An 18,297-nucleotide genomic window follows, 5' to 3' on the forward strand; every position below is an offset into this window, starting at 1 on the left:
AGAAATTTTCGTCCTCTTGTGTTTTTATTCTCTCTGGCAACATCGTGCAAGGTGATGCCATACGATTTTCCTTTCAATTGACAAAGATATTGGCAACTCTGGCTGGCCACGTTTTCAAAGTGGGCAAACGTCAAACTTTGTTGACGTTGACATTTCACAGAGAGCAGAGCAAGGAGTCTCAATTCAATACTTGTCGTCGGTAAAGTAAAATCGGTGTGTGCGGTGCTCATTTGTTATTGCAACTTTAGGGCATTTCCAATTAATTTTACCAATATTTTCATCAATAATATCATAAAGTATATCTCGATTTATCAATACAAAATAAAATTAACATCGCTTACGAAATTTTTAGCTAGAAAAATGCAATTTATTTTAAGTGAAAAAACCCAAGATTACGAAGAATGTTAAAAGACCAAAAATCAGGTCGTCTGCAGCGACAGAGATACCACCAGACAGCAAGATAATTTACAATCAAATTGTCTATGCAAATGTGTTATATATGTGCTATAAAATTAAATAATTAAAGTTATGTTAAAATACAATTTATATAATTCTAGTTCATGGATATAATGGATGAACAATTTAAAAATGTGCCATTGAGCATCTGCCTCCTCTGCCAACGTTGCAGCATGTTAATAATCGAGCGACATGATAAATTTCTCTCTCAGCTGGTGTTGCGTTTTCCTTAGCTGCTGCGTTTTCGTTCTGTAGGTGGCAACGTTTTACCATTGACAGCAACATAAATGTTGTCTTTTCGCGGGTTGCAGCGCATAAATCCAAATTAGTATTAATGAACTGCTGGGTAGTAGCAAATTGTCCAAGGATAAATACGTTTCCTCGATGCCTCAAGACATGGTTTTCATACATATATTCATTTTAAATTAATTTATAGACACAAGTGGAAACTATTAATGACCCCTTTTAAATTTCAAGCCAGCTAGTTAGAAAAAGTAGTACCCCAAAAGTTGGGTAAAATCAAAGAATGCACCAATAAGTTTTTTTTCTCAAATTCTAGAAATTTGAATGAACGACGTTGGCAGAGGCGAGAGAAGTCAGACTGTCTGTAGTCTGTGCAGCTTAAGAAAAAATGCTGCGCTGGCATGAACGAACTAATATGAGCAGCGACGAAAGTCCAATTACGTCGAATATGAAAAAACACGTTTTTTCGTCTTTCTAGTTCACTCAATGAAATGAGAAATACAATGTAGTTTTTTTTATTTGCATTTATGATGCGGTTAGAGATGTATGGTGGCTTCTATGAGAGAGAGCAATTACCAAATACTATTCCTCTTGTCCCCATCATATGAATGGAATATACATTGTAATTACTTTTTCCATTGGAATCTTGCAATGTCGCTGGCTGTTGTGGCATTTCCTATTTAATTACCACCACAAACAAACACATAGAGATACCCAACATATATTCCTGCTCAGCTCCATAGTCGAGTTATTTTATTTTTCATATGCTGTTGAGTTACACACGATGTTATCTGCATTTTACAAGAAGAAGAAGAGCGATGTTGTTTTTATTTTCAAAATTACGCTGACTAGCCTTTTACAGGGCAAGAAAATGATGCATAGGCAATAACAAGTGTCGTACCCAAATCCAAGTTATTGTAATTTGTATTGTATTTCCAATACTAATTCTACAAAACTCTTCTCTTACTTTCTAGAATATACGCCAAGTTATCAAACTGGATTTTACTACGGTAGAAAACAAATAGGCCGGATTTATTGGATTTTACAGTACAGTAAGTAATTATGTTTATTTTGCTTTCTCCAAAGAGGTTGGTCCAATAAGAGCTTAGCCTAAACGACCAAGACGATTTGTCTGAAATTTAGGCAGCAGTCTTACGAGATTTACTACACCGATGGTGAATTGAAATTACATTAGTCGGAGGGGCTAAGAACTTATCGGACCACAAATTTAAAAATGATTTGTAACATTTGAAAGTAACGAGAAGAGTGATATGGTTTAAACATCGGTGGATATTAATTGAATGCACCAAAGTCTAAAGGTAAATCTTAATTTGTTTCCTTGAATAAATTATCCAAAAGAAATTTAAATTGGTAAATGATACTCCTTCCATGAAGTGGGAGTGCATAAAGATAAAAAACGGAGCTTCAATCAGATTCCCCCGGAAAATTTAAGAAATGAGGGTATGCAAACGTATGGTCTCAGAGAAGTATTATTTTCGATCCAACGCTATTAGGAGAAACAATTTCAATGTATGCACGGATAATCGCATTGCAAATTGCAAGATTTTTATTTGCTTTTTCAAATCAAAAATAGTTTTGTGATACACTTTCTCATAATCTATCAAATACGCGGGAACGCGTCTCGTAAACAGTAGTGGCATAACTCGATCAACGGGCGTTTTTTCGTATGCAACAGCAGAAGCTAATTAAAATACAAAATACTCGGAACAAAAGCAATGGTGGTAACGCCAGGGAAATCCGCATGTATTTAATTATTATGACCTAAGAGTCTCCAAATTGCTACAACAAAAACAATGACAAGAGTTAATGTCTACTTCCCTTCCTTTAGGAAGTCTTCATCCCTCTGCCCTCAAGTTGTCAACAGACACATTCTATAGTTTGGCTAAAGACGGACAACACCCACGTGAAAATTTGACGTTGGACAGCCTGATATCTTTTATGTGGTCCCAGTTTGGACTCCCACCATTAGTGACACCTAGTACTGAAACTTCCATTGGTGTCGGAGATTAACCATCCCAATTATAAAAACCTCCTAGAGAGACATTACCTACAGAGTCGATTTCAGGAAGAATCCCTCATTAATCCTATCAGTGTTACAAGTGGTATACGATTAAAGGCGAGTTTGTGACAGGCCTCATTTATTTTATTGGCGAAAAAGGAAGTTGACTGCATAAAAGGGTTAGATCAATGAATTATTCATAAATCTCATTAAATTCTATTGACCACAGGAAATTTAACATTAATGTTTCTCTTACGAAAGAATTTGAATCGAGACAAAAATCATAGACACACTCAGTTCGCATTTTTTATATGGTGTTTAGATTGTTTCTTCAACTGTTTAAAATCGCCTTTACATTATCTGTCTTCTTACCTTGTTCAAAAACGATGTTTAAAATCGCAACAAAATAATGAAGTATTTAAAACTTCTGTTAAACCTCATTCACATTACACTTCCAAAATCCACTTTAACTAGAATTCAACTATCCCTTATAAAAAAGGTATTTCAATCCACTTTTAGTCGATTTCGAGCTTAATGTGAATGCGCTATTATATATATTTGAAAAATCGATATTTCGGTGTTAAGTCAAAAAGTCAAGTTTTCCACTATCATAGATAAACTTCGGCCATCCCATTACCCAAACAATAATAATATTTAAGAAATGTCGACTATTCAAAATTTTATAAATCCTAATGTAGACCTTGTCAAAATGGGATTAATTCAAAAGTCGATCTTTTCGTTCTTTAAATAGAAATTCTAAAGTCGATAAATTCAACATTAATGTTAAAAGGTCTAGTTTTCCAAATTTTATTGTAAATTTGACTTTTTGATTCTTACTAGAAATTTATTATTTGTTTTCCACCAATCCCACTAAAACGTTCCTGAGATTCTGGAGTAATGGACTGATAATAGTGTGTATTATCAAATTTGAATGGGTCAGATATGTGGGTTAAATAAGTCAACAAAAAACTAATCTCACTTTAAAAAGAGTTTTATATTTGGTTAGGTCATGTGATACCTTATCGTATGCCGTTGGGAAAATAATGGCAATTTCACTCAAAAAACCGGAAACAGCTAATTTGTTTTAAATGCTTCCAAGATTGTATCTATGTATAAAACGCTACCCTTTTGTCATTTCCAATCAAATCATGCTGAATAAATATGACAATTACAAATTTAATAATGTCCCCATTCGATCAAAATGTGAGGAACTTTCATGAAACATTTCATTCAAATCTATGTTGCTCTCTACCTTTGGCCAACCGACTGTGCATTTTGTTTTATGCTCTATTGATTGTTATTCGTGTATTATAGTGGTGTAGAGCACTGTTTGTTGTATTCCCCTCTCTATCTTGCTTTTGAAGATGTTGGATTTATTTCAACCAGTTCCTCCTTGTTAAAGAACTTGCTTTTACTTTAGCTGGTTTGGTTTGTTTTGTTGGTCGTTCGACGACGCCGTAGTTGTCTTCTCCGACGTCTTGCCTCATAAATCGAAGCGCACACGATATTAAAAAAATGAAAAAAAAGAGGAATGTGTGTCACCCATACACTAAAACAAGTGTAGCGTTGTACTGTATGAACGTTAGAGTGGGATCTTTGTACTGAACGATTTGCTCAAGGGGTGAATGAATGATCAAAACTTGATTTGGAAACAACCGTCTAAAATTATTATTATTATTATTTTTTTTTTCAATACACAATACTGTTAAAAAGTTCTCGTTTGTCTGGATCTCCATTTAAAATCATAATGACAATGAAATTGTAATCCACAAATTTTGGCCGAACGTACAAGAATATGTTTCTTTGTTGGGTTTATCATCAATTTATTAAATGCGTTGTGGCCACGGTTGGTAGGTAGAATCTCCCAAAAATGGTAAATTTGTTACTGTTTGATAGATTGGTAGAATTCTTGATATTTTGGTAGATTTTGCAAAAATTTTCTATAAAAATAAAATTTCGACAAAATTTTCTATAGAAATAAAATTTTGAAAAAAATTTCTATAGAAATAAAATTTTGACAAAATTTCCTATAGAAATAAAATTTTGACAAAATTTTCTATAGAAATAAAATTTTGACAAAATTTTGACAAAATTTTCTACAGAAATAAAATTTTAACAAAAATTTCTATAGCAATAAAATTTTAACAAAAATTTCTATAGCAATAAAATTTTGGCAAAATTTTCTATAAAAATAAAATTTTGACAAAATTTTCTATAGAAATAAAATTTTGACATAATTTTCTATAGAAATAAAATTTTGACAAAATTTTCTACAGAAATAAAATTTTAACAAAAATTTCTATAGAAATAAAATTTTGACAAAAATTTCTATAGAAATAAAGATTTGACAAAATATTCTATAGAAATAAAATTTTGACAAAATTTTCTATATAAATAAAATTTTGACAAAATTTTCTATAGAAATAAAATTTTGACAAAATTTTCTATAGAAATAAAATTTTGACAAAATATTCTATAGAAATAAAACTTTGGCAAAATTTTCTATAGAAATAAAATTTTGACAAAATTTCTATAGTTATAAAAGTTCGACAAAATTTTCTATAGAAATGAAATTTTAACAAAATTTTCTATAGAAATAAAATTTCGACAAAATTTTCTATAGAAATGAAATTTTAACAAAATTTTCTATAGAAATAACATTTCGACAAAATTTTCTATAGAAATAAAATTTGGACAAAATTTTCTATAGAAATAAAATTTTGACAAAATTTTGACAAAATTTTCTACAGAAATAAAATTTTAACAAAAATTTCTATAGCAATAAAATTTTAACAAAAATTTCTATAGCAATAAAATTTTGACAAAATTTTCTATAGAAATAAAATTTTGACATAATTTTCTATAGAAATAAAATTTTGACAAAATTTTCTACAGAAATAAAATTTTAACAAAAATTTCTATAGAAATAAAATTTTGACAAAAATTTCTATAGAAATAAAATTTTGACAAAATATTCTATATAAATAAAATTTTGAAAAAATTTTATATATAAATAAAATTTTGACAAAATTTTCTATAGAAATAAAATTTTGACAAAATTTTCTATAGAAATAAAATTTTGACAAAATATTCTATAGAAATAAAACTTTGGCAAAATTTTCTATAGAAATAAAATTTTGACAAAATTTCTATAGTTATAAAGTTTCGACAAAATTTTCTATAGAAATGAAATTTTAACAAAATTTTCTATAGAAATAAAATTTCGACAAAATTTTCTATAGAAATGAAATTTTGACAAAATTTTCTATAGAAATAAAATTTTGACAAAATTTTGACAAAATTTTCTACAGAAATAAAATTTTAACAAAAATTTCTATAGCAATAAAATTTTAACAAAAATTTCTATAGCAATAAAATTTTGACAAAATTTTCTATAGAAATAAAATTTTGACATAATTTTCTATAGAAATAAAATTTTGACAAAATTTTCTACAGAAATAAAATTTTAACAAAAATTTCTATAGAAATAAAATTTTGACAAAAATTTCTATAGAAATAAAATTTTGACAAAATATTCTATATAAATAAAATTTTGAAAAAATTTTATATATAAATAAAATTTTGACAAAATTTTCTATAGAAATAAAATTTTGACAAAATTTTCTATAGAAATAAAATTTTGACAAAATATTCTATAGAAATAAAACTTTGGCAAAATTTTCTATAGAAATAAAATTTTGACAAAATTTCTATAGTTATAAAGTTTCGACAAAATTTTCTATAGAAATGAAATTTTAACAAAATTTTCTATAGAAATAAAATTTCGACAAAATTTTCTATAGAAATGAAATTTTAACAAAATTTTCTATAGAAATAACATTTCGACAAAATTTTCGATAGAAATAAAATTTTGACAAAATTTTCTATAGAAATAAAATTTTGACAAAATTTTCTATAGAAATGAAATTTTAACAAAATTTTCTATAGAAATAAAATTTCGACAAAATTTTCTATAGAAATGAAATTTTAACAAAATTTTCTATAGAAATAACATTTCGACAAAATTTTCTATAGAAATAAAATTTTGACAAAATTTTCTATAGAAATAAAATTTTGACAAAATTTTCTATAGAAATAAAATTTTGACAAAATTTTCTATAGAAATAAAATTTTGACAAAATTTTCTATAGAAATAAAATTTTGACAAAATATTCTATAGAAATAAAATTTTGACAAAATTTCTATAGTTATAAAATTTCGACAAAATTTTCTATAGAAATGAAATTTTAACAAAATTTTCTATAGAAATAAAATTTCGACAAAATTTTCTATAGAAATGAAATTTTAACAAAATTTTCTATAGAAATAACATTTCGACAAAATTTTCTATAGAAATAAAATTTTGACAAAATTTTCTATAGAAATAAAATTTTGACAAAATTTTCTATAGAAATAAAATTTTGACAAAATTTTCTATAGAAATAAAATTTTGACAAAATTTTCTATAGAAATAAAATTGTGACAAAATTTTCTATATAAATAAAATTTTGCAAAAGAAGATTTTTTGGTTTGGTAGTTTTTTGGTATCACATATTCGTCTCTGTCCTAATTTAGTATATTCTTAAATGTTCCCATTATCCATTGTTCATTAACTTCAATTATTATATTAACCACTCTAATGTACATAGGTCTAGTAAGTGAATATAGATTAAGTCTAACGTTGTTTATTTGTATTTTTGAGCAATTCTACATTGGTATTTTTTTCACACATATCTGCTGTTTAGTGATGTGTAGGTTGTTTGTACGTCCAACCGTTCGTGCGTATATGTTAAAAAATACCAAATTATGCAGCTTTTTGACGATTTTCTTCAAAAGTATAGTGATTTGAAGATGTTGTGTGTGTGTGTGTATGGGCCGTGTTCCGAATCAGAATTGTCTTACGACCGACAAGTACCAACACAATTGCTTTCTTATCAATACACTCGGTGGTCGGTCTTTAGTCTATGTCTTGTTTTAATTTGCGACATGGAATCATTAGAATCCTCATTATTTGAACAATGATAAGTCGAAGACCACAAAGTCAAATGTAATAATAAAAAAGTACTATTCCATCTATATGAACATACATCATTTAAAGAATTGCTCGATATTACTAAATAAATGCTCTAATAAAACCAATAAATGAGAATCTTTGATATTTCTTTGTTATCAGCTTTCAACAAAATGCCCACCACGAACACACTTTCTCCAATATTATGGCATTATGATTTATAATGCCGGTTGTATTTCACTCGATTCAATGATGAAAAACTGTACCAGCATTAGAAGAAGGAGCCTAGGCGCATTGAACAAACTAGGCTATGAATTAAAAGTTTTTCTTAAGGGCGAATCTCATATATCAGTTTTATTTTTTTATTTTCATAATGTAATTTGAAGCCACAAAGCGGTCAATTTATATAAATTACAATGGACTTCTAATTTTTTTTTTATTTATTCAGTCATCAATATCGTTCAATCCAAAAATTGTTCAAGGTTTAGTGGGAAGCTTTTAACATTTAATGGGAGAATGGGTTTTAAATAGACAAACTAAGCACATATAAGTATTCACTATCACAATTGAATTGTTTAATGTTTTTTTGCTTTTAATCCCAGGCTTGAAAGGCAAATCATATAATCGTGTTTGGTCCATTTAAAATGTCCAAATTCCAAGCATGATTGTTTTCATCGAGTTTTTATCTCGATATTATTTCTTGTTCCTAATTTAATTAGTCCCATATCCAAATGCTCATAAATATATCGATAACTTATATGGACATCGGGAAGCTTTTTTAACCCTCTTGTAGATACTTAAAGCAAATTACCAAGGCAGAACTTCCGTGTAGAGGTGTGCAAGTGAGTAATAGTTTACACACGCACACTCACGACTGAAAAATTATACCCACGCTCGATATTTTCTGGTAGGACTCATGCTCACGCACACTCCCGAAAAGAAAATTTGTACTCACGCACGAAAACGTCGTGACTCACGAATAATTTTATGATTAATTTACCTTACCGAAGTGTCTGAAAACATGAGCATTATTAAAATAGAGAGTGTTATTAAACTCTTAACATCCCAGGTGTCACTAAAATTGTAACTGAATTTAGCTCTTAAGCGTTTTATGTTGGTGAGCAGGAATATTTTCGTGAGTGTATTTCGTTACTCACGCACACTCACGAAGATATTATATTCGTGACTCATGCTCACGCACGACATTTTGGTTTGTTAATCACGCACACTCACGCTGTTGCCATGAGCGTGACTCACGACTCACGCACGAATCACGAAATTTTCGTGAGTCACGACAATTTCGAATGGAAGTGAGGTGTGCACGTGACACGAAATTTTCGTGATTCACGAAAATTTCGTGAATCACGAAATTTCGTGAATCACGGAATCTACTTCCATGCCCTTCAATTTGACAGACTAATGTACTCAAGATATAAAGGTCTTCAACAGCTATTGGCATATTTGATCTGTATTCCTGGTTTATGGACATTAGTAATAATAGTGTCAGATGCCTGACGCACACATATTCAATGTATCCCTCAGCAACCTTGGAATTCAAGACATTTGGAAAATAAGAAATAAGAAAAAAATGTCTTCAATCAGAGAAAATAATTAAAAAATTAATTGAAAACCAATTAAAAAATTAATTTACCCAATAAAAATTATGAAATTATTATTGCAATTAGTTATTAAAATTTTCTTTTTATTTTTGTTTTAAAATATTTGTGCAGTTTTATTGTAATTTAGGTTAAATTGTCCAACTGAAGCTTCGAATTACAAAATAAAGTCAAATTATATTAAATTAAAAAATAAATTGATACTATTAATTTTTGTGATTGATTTTTTTTTTCAAATAAAAAATTTGTTGAATCAATTGAATTTTTAATTGAATATTTTTTAAAACTTAATTAAGATTTTAAATTGGAAACATTTTCGTGATTTTTTTTTTTCTGTGTACATAAATGCATTAGGGCTTAGCTAGAACTCCGATATCGACATATTAAAAGCCATTCATTTTTGGAAAAATTGTGCACTAAACTACAAGAGGAGAACTATATCAAGGGCAAAGGTTTGATTGAGTCAAATCCCTTTAGATAATAATAATAATTCTCTAAACCTAATTACACTCTAAGCTCCAGAAAAAAAATAATTTTAAGAATAGACTTTTCCTTCGTTAACTTATACAAAATTTTCACTTTTCCTTTCTTTGAAAAACAAAAGGCATATGTTTTCAAATATTTTGCCTAACATTCATTTTGATTTAATTTTTCATATCCCTTTTAGAAATTGCCATAAATGTTGATGCATGTTTATCTTTTTCTTTCTATTTGTGTTTAGTGGTACTGTAACGACTTGGAACGAAAAAGGACTTTTCTCTTTCTTTTTTTTAAGTAATGCAAGCAGCAGCAATGGAAGAATCCAGCGGTAAGAGTTGGCTTTTAGCATTCCATTCATATTATTTCAATGATTCCTCTTTCTCCTATAGCAATTAACGTTGAACAACAACAAGAACAACCTACCACCAATAACTATCAAGAGCTAACGGAACAACAGCCACCATCTTCCCCAACTTCGGTTGCTACACCAACTAGCACCACCAGCGGCGGTACCAATAGCAATGCCGCATTTAGCTATGATGATCTGTTTCCAGCTTTGCCAGCTAATACATCTGCTCCATTAGGTAATACCACCGCTCAACCATGCGTACGTGTTACCAGCTCACAAAAGACTCAGGTATGACTTTTTCAAACAAAAAAAAAGAAACTAAAATTGATTTTTAATAACTGCCTTTCTCACAGGTTCTGCATTTACCTGGCGAAGAACGTAAGTCCACCGATTCGGAAAAATTCGGTGAAGGCGAATCCAAGCGTATTTGCCAGCAAATATCTAAGGAAACCGGTGCTCAAATTGAAATTGCTAGTGGCAAAAATCAATCGCTTACTTTCCTAATTAAGGGCAAGCACAACGAATTGCTTGATGCTCGTCGCAAAATTCTTATGCACTTTTCTACTCAAGCAAGCCGTTCTATAGCCATTCCTAAGGAACATCATCGTGTTATTTTGGGCAAGGCTGGCAAACGTTTGCGTGATTTGGAACAACAAACGGCAACGAAAATCACCATACCCAACCAAAATGACGATAGCGATATTATCACCATCGCCGGTACCAAGGAAGATATTGAAAAGGCCGAACATGAAATTCGCCAATTGTCGAACGAGCAATATAAGAAATCGTCCGATCGTATTTCGGTCCCAAAGATCTATCATCCTTTTATTGTGGGTCCATACAATGAAAATTTGAATAAGATCATCGAAGAGACCGGCGCCAAGGTAAATGTACCTCCGCAATCTGTTCAAAAGGATGAAATTGTTATTATGGGTGAAAAAGATGCTGTTGCTGCCGCCAAGGCCAAGGTCGAAGCTATCTACAAGGAAATGGAGAAGAAATGCTCCACGGTAAGCGTAGAAGTGGCCAAAGCCCAACATCGGTATGTGATTGGTCCCAAGGGTTCAACAATTGCCGAAATTCTGCAATTGACTGGAGTCTCTGTGGAAATGCCTTCCCTAGACTCACCTTTGGAAACTATTACTCTGCGCGGACCCCAGGTTGCTCTTGGAAATGCCTTGACCGTAGTCTATCAGAAGGCTAACTCTGTGAAATCTGTTGAGATCGATGCCCCTCGGTGGATCCATAAATATGTGATTGGCCGTAAGGGTTCTAATATGAAAAGACTCGAAGAAAACTATCCCAATGTCAATGTGAATTGCCTTGAAGACAAGATTAAATTGGAGGGCGATCCCGAAAATGTCGATAAGGCCGTTTCCTACTTGAATGAGATTGTTAGCGAATACAAGGAGTCCTATGCTGTTGAGGTGATGTCCGTTAATCCAGCCTATTACAAGCACATCATTGGCAAGGCTGGTGCTAATGTGAATCGCCTAAAGGAAGAATTGGATGTCAACATCAACATTGAGGAACACGAGGGCGCAAACAATATTCGCATTGAAGGTCCCAAAGAGGGTGTTGAGAAGGCTAAACTTGAATTAAAGGAAAAAATTAACAAATTGGAAAATGAAAAAACGAAGGATGTCATCATTGATAGACGTTTGCATCGCCAAATTATTGGTACCAAGGGTGAAAAAATTCGCGAAATTAAGGATCGTTTCCGTAATGTTTTGATTGTGATCCCCACCCCTCAGGAGAATACTGACATTGTAAAATTGCGTGGTCCCAAAGAGGAAGTCGACAAATGTCACCAGGATCTCTTGAAATTGGTTAAAGAAATCAAGGAATCGTCGCACATTGAATCGGTGCCTATCTTCAAGCAATTCCATAGATTTGTCATTGGCAAAGGTGGTGCTAACATAAAGAAAATCCGTGACGAAACCCAAACCAAGATCGATCTTCCAGCTGAGGGTGACACTAACGAGGTTATTGTTATTACCGGCAAGGAAGAGAACGTCCTTGAGGCCAAAGAACGCATCCAAAAGATTCAAAATGAATTGGCCGACATTGTCACCGAGGAAGTACAAATCTCGCCCAAATACTATAATTCCATTATTGGCACTGGTGGCAAATTGATATCGTCCATTATGGAGGAGTGCGGTGGTGTGGCCATTAAATTCCCCACGAGTGAGTCTAAGACCGACAAGGTCATCATACGCGGTCCCAAAGACGATGTTCTTAAGGCCAAGTCGCAGCTATTGGAATTGGCGAATGAACGCCAGTTGGCTTCATTCACTGCCGAAGTTCGTGCCAAGCAACAACATCATAAGTTCCTCATTGGCAAAAATGGCGCTTCCATAAGGAAAATACGTGATGCCACCGGTGCACGTATCATATTCCCAGGTAATGATGACGCTGACAAAGAGGTCATTACCATTATTGGCAAAGAAGAAAATGTGAAACAGGCCAAGGAGCAGTTGGAGGCCATTATCAAGGACATTGATCTGATTACTGATGGTGAAATCGCTGTTGATCCCAAGTATCACAAGTACTTTGTTGCTAAACGTGGTGAAATTCTTAACCGCATCCAAGAAGAGTGTGGCGGTGTCATGATATCATTCCCCAGACCAGGAGTGGACTCCGATAAGGTAACACTCAAGGGTTCCAAGGAATGCATTGAAGCTGCTAAACAACGTATTACGGAAATCGTTGCCGAAAAAGATGCCGAGGTGACCGTTGATGTTGTAATTCCTCAACGCCTCCATCGCACCATTATGGGTCCTCGTGGCACTAAAGTGCAACAAATACAAAATGAACATAATGTACATGTTAAATTCCCTGATCGGGATTTAACTGAGCCAATCGAAGGATTGGAAAATGGCACCAATGGCAGCATTGATGGTGTAGCAACCGATGAACCCATACGCCAATGTGATATCATTCGTATAACCGGTCCCATTGAAAGATGCAATGCCGCCAAACAGGCTCTCATTGATCTGGTGCCAATCGTTGAAGAGTACACCGTTCCTTACGAACTACATCGCACTATAATCGGTCCCAAGGGGGCTAATGTACGCGAGTTCATGTCCAGATATGATGTACATATTGAATTACCACCCAGCGAAGCAAAATCGGATATCGTCAAAGTGTCTGGTACACCAGCTCACGTCGCCGAAGCCAAAGAGGCTTTGGACAAAATGATTGAAGAGCATGAAGCCGATCGTGCCGATCGCGAATTACGATCATTTTCCCTGCACATCGACGTTGATCCCGAATACCATTCGAAATTGATTGGCAAACGCGGTGCAGTTATCAATAAACTGCGTAGCGATTATGACGTCAACATATCATTGCCCAAACGTGGTGATCCCAATCAAACCAATCAAAGCATCATCACCATAACAGGCTACCAAGAGAAGGCAGAAGCTGCTCGTGATGCCATTATGGAAATTGTTGGTGAAATGCAAAATCTATACCGTGAAGTGATTGAAATCGATACACGTGTCCATTCGCATATTATTGGTCAACGTGGCAGAACCATTCGCAAGCTTATTGAAGACTACAAGGTAAGCTAAAGGCTTGGGTTATATTTATTTACTACCTATGAGCATATATTTTTGAGTCATTATTTGGAACGCAACTTCCACTTGTTTATTCAGATGTTTTCATTCAACTTGTTTACCATTTCAGAGGTTGACTCTAACATGGAATAGTGAATTAGAAAAATCTTTCGATTTCTTCTGTGTGTCTGTGGTTATTTAGTCAGACTTTAATATAATTTTTGGGAAACTTAAGGTTGAATTGCACACCATGCGTCAATCCGTGCGTTGATGGAAGGGTTGATTTTTTCTGTTTGCGGCAGACTATTCGAGCTTTTGATTTCAAAGAGAAATTTCAACTCTTCAATCATCGGACGCATTGAACGCATGGTATGTAATTTTACCTTTAAGGAAACAATTAAAAAAAAAATAATGACTAGATTCTTCTGTCATAAAAAAAGGACTTGTGTTCACCTTAGATTACAATGAGAAAATATGATAGATGAAATGCTTTAATTTCATACCGATTGCCGGGAGCGTAACATAACCACGGTTGCCATAGTTGGTAGAATTCTACCAAAATTGGTATATTTTTTACTGTTTGGTAGATTGGTAAAATGTTTTGGTAGATTTTCAAATTTTTAATGGAGTACAATATATTCTATAATAATAAGTTTCAATTTTCTATAGAGATAAAATTTTAAAAAAATTTCCTTTAGAAATAAAATTTTGACAAATTTTTCTATACAAATAAAATTTTGACAAATTTTTCTATAGAAATGAAATTTTGACAAAATTTTCTATAAATTAATAAAACATTGACAATATTTTTTATAGAAATACAATTTTGAAAAAATTTCCTTTAGAAATAAAATTTTGACAAAATTTTCTATAGAAATAAAATTTTGACAAACTTTTCTATAGAAATAAAATTTTGACAAATTTTTCCATTGAAATAAAATTTGGACAAAATTTTCTATAGAAATAAAATTTTGAGAAAATTTTCTATAGAAATAAAATTTTGACAAAGTTTTCTTTAGAAATAAAATTTTGACAAAATTTTCTATAGAAATAAAATTTTGAAAAAAATTTCTTTAGAAATAAATTTTTTTGTACAAATAAATTTTTGAAAAAATTTTCTATAGAAATAAAATTGTGACAAAATTTTCTATAGAAATAAAATTGTGACAAATTTTTCTATAGAAATAAAATTTTGACAAAATTTTCTATAGAAATAAAATTTTGACAAAATTTTCCATTGAAATAAAATTTGGACAAAATTTTCTATAGAAATAAAATTTTGACAAATTTTTCCATTGAAATAAAATTTGGACAAAATTTTCTATAGAAATAAAATTTTGAGAAAATTTTCTATAGAAATAAAATTTTGACAAAGTTTTCTTTAGAAATAAAATTTTGACAAAATTTTCTATAGAAATAAAATTTTGAAAAAAATTTCTTTAGAAATAAATTTTTTTGTAGAAATAAATTTTTGAAAAAATTTTCTATAGAAATAAAATTGTGACAAAATTTTCTATAGAAATAAAATTGTGACAAAATTTTCTATAGAAATAAAATTGTGACAAATTTTTCTATAGAAATAAAATTTTGACAAAATTTTCTATAGAAATAAAATTTTGACAAAAGTTTGTTCAAAAACTTCTTTCCTAAATTTTGTAGATTTTTGGTAAAATTATACTAAAATTTTGGTAGATTATTTTTAGCACCAGTGGCAACCGTGAATACACCCTTTGCAGAGAATAAAAACACAAGAGGACGAAAATTTCTCTTCTACAAAAACAACAAATGTCAACCGTATAGATGTCGTACAATGCATGCAGCGTTAGTATTACCTACGTTGCGGTCGAAACGCTGTTTTGATAAATTGTTTATAAAGGCATCGGCAGTTATAATTTCAAATTGTCTGCCAAAAAATTTAATAGAATGAAAATATTTATATAAAAGAACATTTGTTATTACAAAGTAGGTTCTAAATCCTCTTTTTCCTTACGTTTCGTAAAGCCGACTGGGTGACGCCGACGCAAACTGTATGATATTTGAGAGAAGCGCCGACAAAAACTGCATGATATTAGAGAAATTTTCCTCATGACAGCCACCTACTGACGCAGTTTCGCTTTACAGTTTCGTCCTCTTGTCTTTTTATTCTCTCTCCCCTTTGTTTATGTGTGGTTAACTGCAATTATAAAGCAATCAATATGCGCATAGCATAGGATAGTCCGACGCTTTTTGTCACTAGTCTGCCGCCTTGACATTATTACTTAACAGAGGCGGCGACGATTATAACACGTTAACTTTAATTATACAGTTTCTCTAGTGTAAATGTGATTATGGTCAATTTAGTATAAATAACGCATTTTTATATCGACACGACTGCTTGATATAGAACATCATAGATTTTATTTTAAACTTTATAGTATTTTACTATCGTTATATATTTTTTTGTACCTGTCTACAAATATTTTTATTTGCAGTTATTTTCATACCCTTTTTTCTAATGAAAACTTAAAAAATATCCCTTATTTTATATAAAAAACCTTAGGTTGACATTAGGTTCCCTACATCCGAAGAAGCCAAGACTAATCCAGATGCTGTCACAATCATTGGCGAAGAAGAAGATGTTGAGAATGCCAAGGAGGCTATACTCAACATGGCTGAGGATTACACACGAGACTATTTAGAAAACTTGCCTCCTTCACCTCAACCCCAGACTGTTGGTGCATTCCTGTCCGGCTCCAACAACGAAAATGGTTTCGTTATGAAGGATGCTCCCTGGGAGAAGACCAACGAAAAGAAAGGTCAGTCAGCAGCACCAAATACTCAATCCCAAGAAGATTTTCCAGCCGTTGGTGGTGCCCCAGTAACTTCCGCTCCCATGACATCGGTTTGGGGTCCCAAGAACTAAACAGACATACTACATGCATACATAAATACATAAAATAACAACAACAACAGCAGCAAAAAAGAGGATAAATTTCATTAACACACATACGAAGTTGACCGCGAAAAAGGTGTCAAAATCTGAAGGTTGTCAAAATATACATACATAACATACTGATTACTGTTAAATCTAGTGGCGCGAAGAGAACAGAAACTATGATGTGAAACACATAACTAAGTAGTGTAATCGGTACAGTAAATAAACAAAAAAGACATTATCTCTTCCTCTCTCTCCCTCTCATCATAATTGTATTTTAAAAATTCTTCTGTTTAAATTGTTTACGTTTTGAACTGACATCGAAAACCCACTGAATTTTGAAATAAATAACATGGGGAGTAATATGCGAATTTAATTCGAATATTATATATCTCCAAAATATTGACACTTGTTTCGTCGTGCGCTTCCCTTAAAAAAAGTAATAAAAATATTCAATAGATTTTATAAGCAGAAAAATAAAACCCCTAACTCAAAAATCTAATCGAATGATATGCAAATCTATTTAGTACATTCAACCATACGCCATCATGGAAACTAATGTGAAATACTGGCCAGCATTAAATGGAAATATATATATACTGATGTATTTCACTTATTTATTTTTTGGCAGTTTTTTTCATTTCTCGTTCTATTGCTGGATTGCTATTGTTGATTGTTGCTAAATAGTTTTGCCTTTTGTTGGAAAAATAAACTTGAGTTAGTTTAATTTATATACATAATTGTAATAACAATGATGCCAAGTTTACACTTAATAAACACATACACATACAAAACAAATATATATATATCATATAAAACTAAAACAAAAAAAATCATGATTTTTTATATGAAATGAAAAAAAAAAAACAAAAATATAAAAAAATAGTAAAAGAATGTCAAATAAAATATAAGTATAAAGATCTTTTTTTAATATAATTATAATTTTTTCTTTTGTTTTTTGTCGTCGTCCTTCTGAAAGTAACAAGAATATACAACAACAACAAAAACGAATTACTTAAAAGATTTATAAACAATATATGTATGATTTATCGAAACAAAAATCACAAAAACACTATGCCTTTTAAAAAGTCATCACCACCCCATTACAAAAGCAAAACAAAACAAAAAAAAACTTTAACGAATTTCTTTTGAAAATTCTACAACTTTTTTCCTATATGAACATTTATATAATAGACAAATTATTATTACATACAAAAAATAACGAAAATAAAATCCATGCTTTTATTAGTTTAATGATGTGCAATTTTTATTTCCAATATACGAACCCGTATCTACTATCGATTATGTTGTGACATCTAATGAAAATTGTACTTTTTTCTTGTAATTTCTATAAAAAAGCAATTTATAATAATTACATATTTTTTTTTAATTTAACACTATTATTATTTTTGTTTTTATTCTTACTACTACAATTGTATTGAAGAAAAAAGTAATTGTATAATTTTTTAAAAGAAAAATTTTTACTATTTTTTCAAAAATGAAAATAAAAAAACAAAAAAATGTACAATCGAAGAGTTTTCTTTCTCAAAGGGATTTAAAATAAAAAAACATTTAAATGTTTCAACTGTTTAGAATTCTTTCGAATTCAATAAACCTGAAAGGAATTAATCAAAAAAAAAAAAATAAT

The 18,297-nt window shown here is 30.9% G+C and overlaps 1 protein-coding gene across 2 annotated transcripts; it reads left to right on the top strand.

Moving 5' to 3' along the window:
- The first annotated feature begins 91 nt into the window (after positions 1 to 91).
- On the top strand, positions 92 to 17,903 carry Dp1 (satellite-binding protein 1 Dp1). Of its 2 annotated transcripts, none has more exons than XM_075309861.1 (6): positions 92 to 199; positions 1,674 to 1,751; positions 10,068 to 10,154; positions 10,216 to 10,463; positions 10,529 to 13,741; positions 16,275 to 17,903. In XM_075309861.1, the coding sequence occupies exons 3-6, from the start codon at positions 10,124 to 10,126 to the stop codon at positions 16,635 to 16,637; spliced, it is 3,855 nt and encodes a 1,284-aa protein (XP_075165976.1). In that variant the 5' UTR covers positions 92 to 199; positions 1,674 to 1,751; positions 10,068 to 10,123; the 3' UTR covers positions 16,638 to 17,903. The 2 variants fall into 2 exon arrangements, with proteins under 2 accessions (XP_075165976.1, XP_075165977.1); XM_075309862.1 differs by lacking the exon at positions 92 to 199 and adding an exon at positions 275 to 296.
- The last annotated feature ends 394 nt before the right edge of the window (positions 17,904 to 18,297 follow it).

This window comes from Haematobia irritans, chromosome 5 (genome assembly GCF_050003625.1).
Source record: "Haematobia irritans isolate KBUSLIRL chromosome 5, ASM5000362v1, whole genome shotgun sequence".
Lineage (NCBI taxonomy): Eukaryota > Metazoa > Arthropoda > Insecta > Diptera > Muscidae > Haematobia > Haematobia irritans.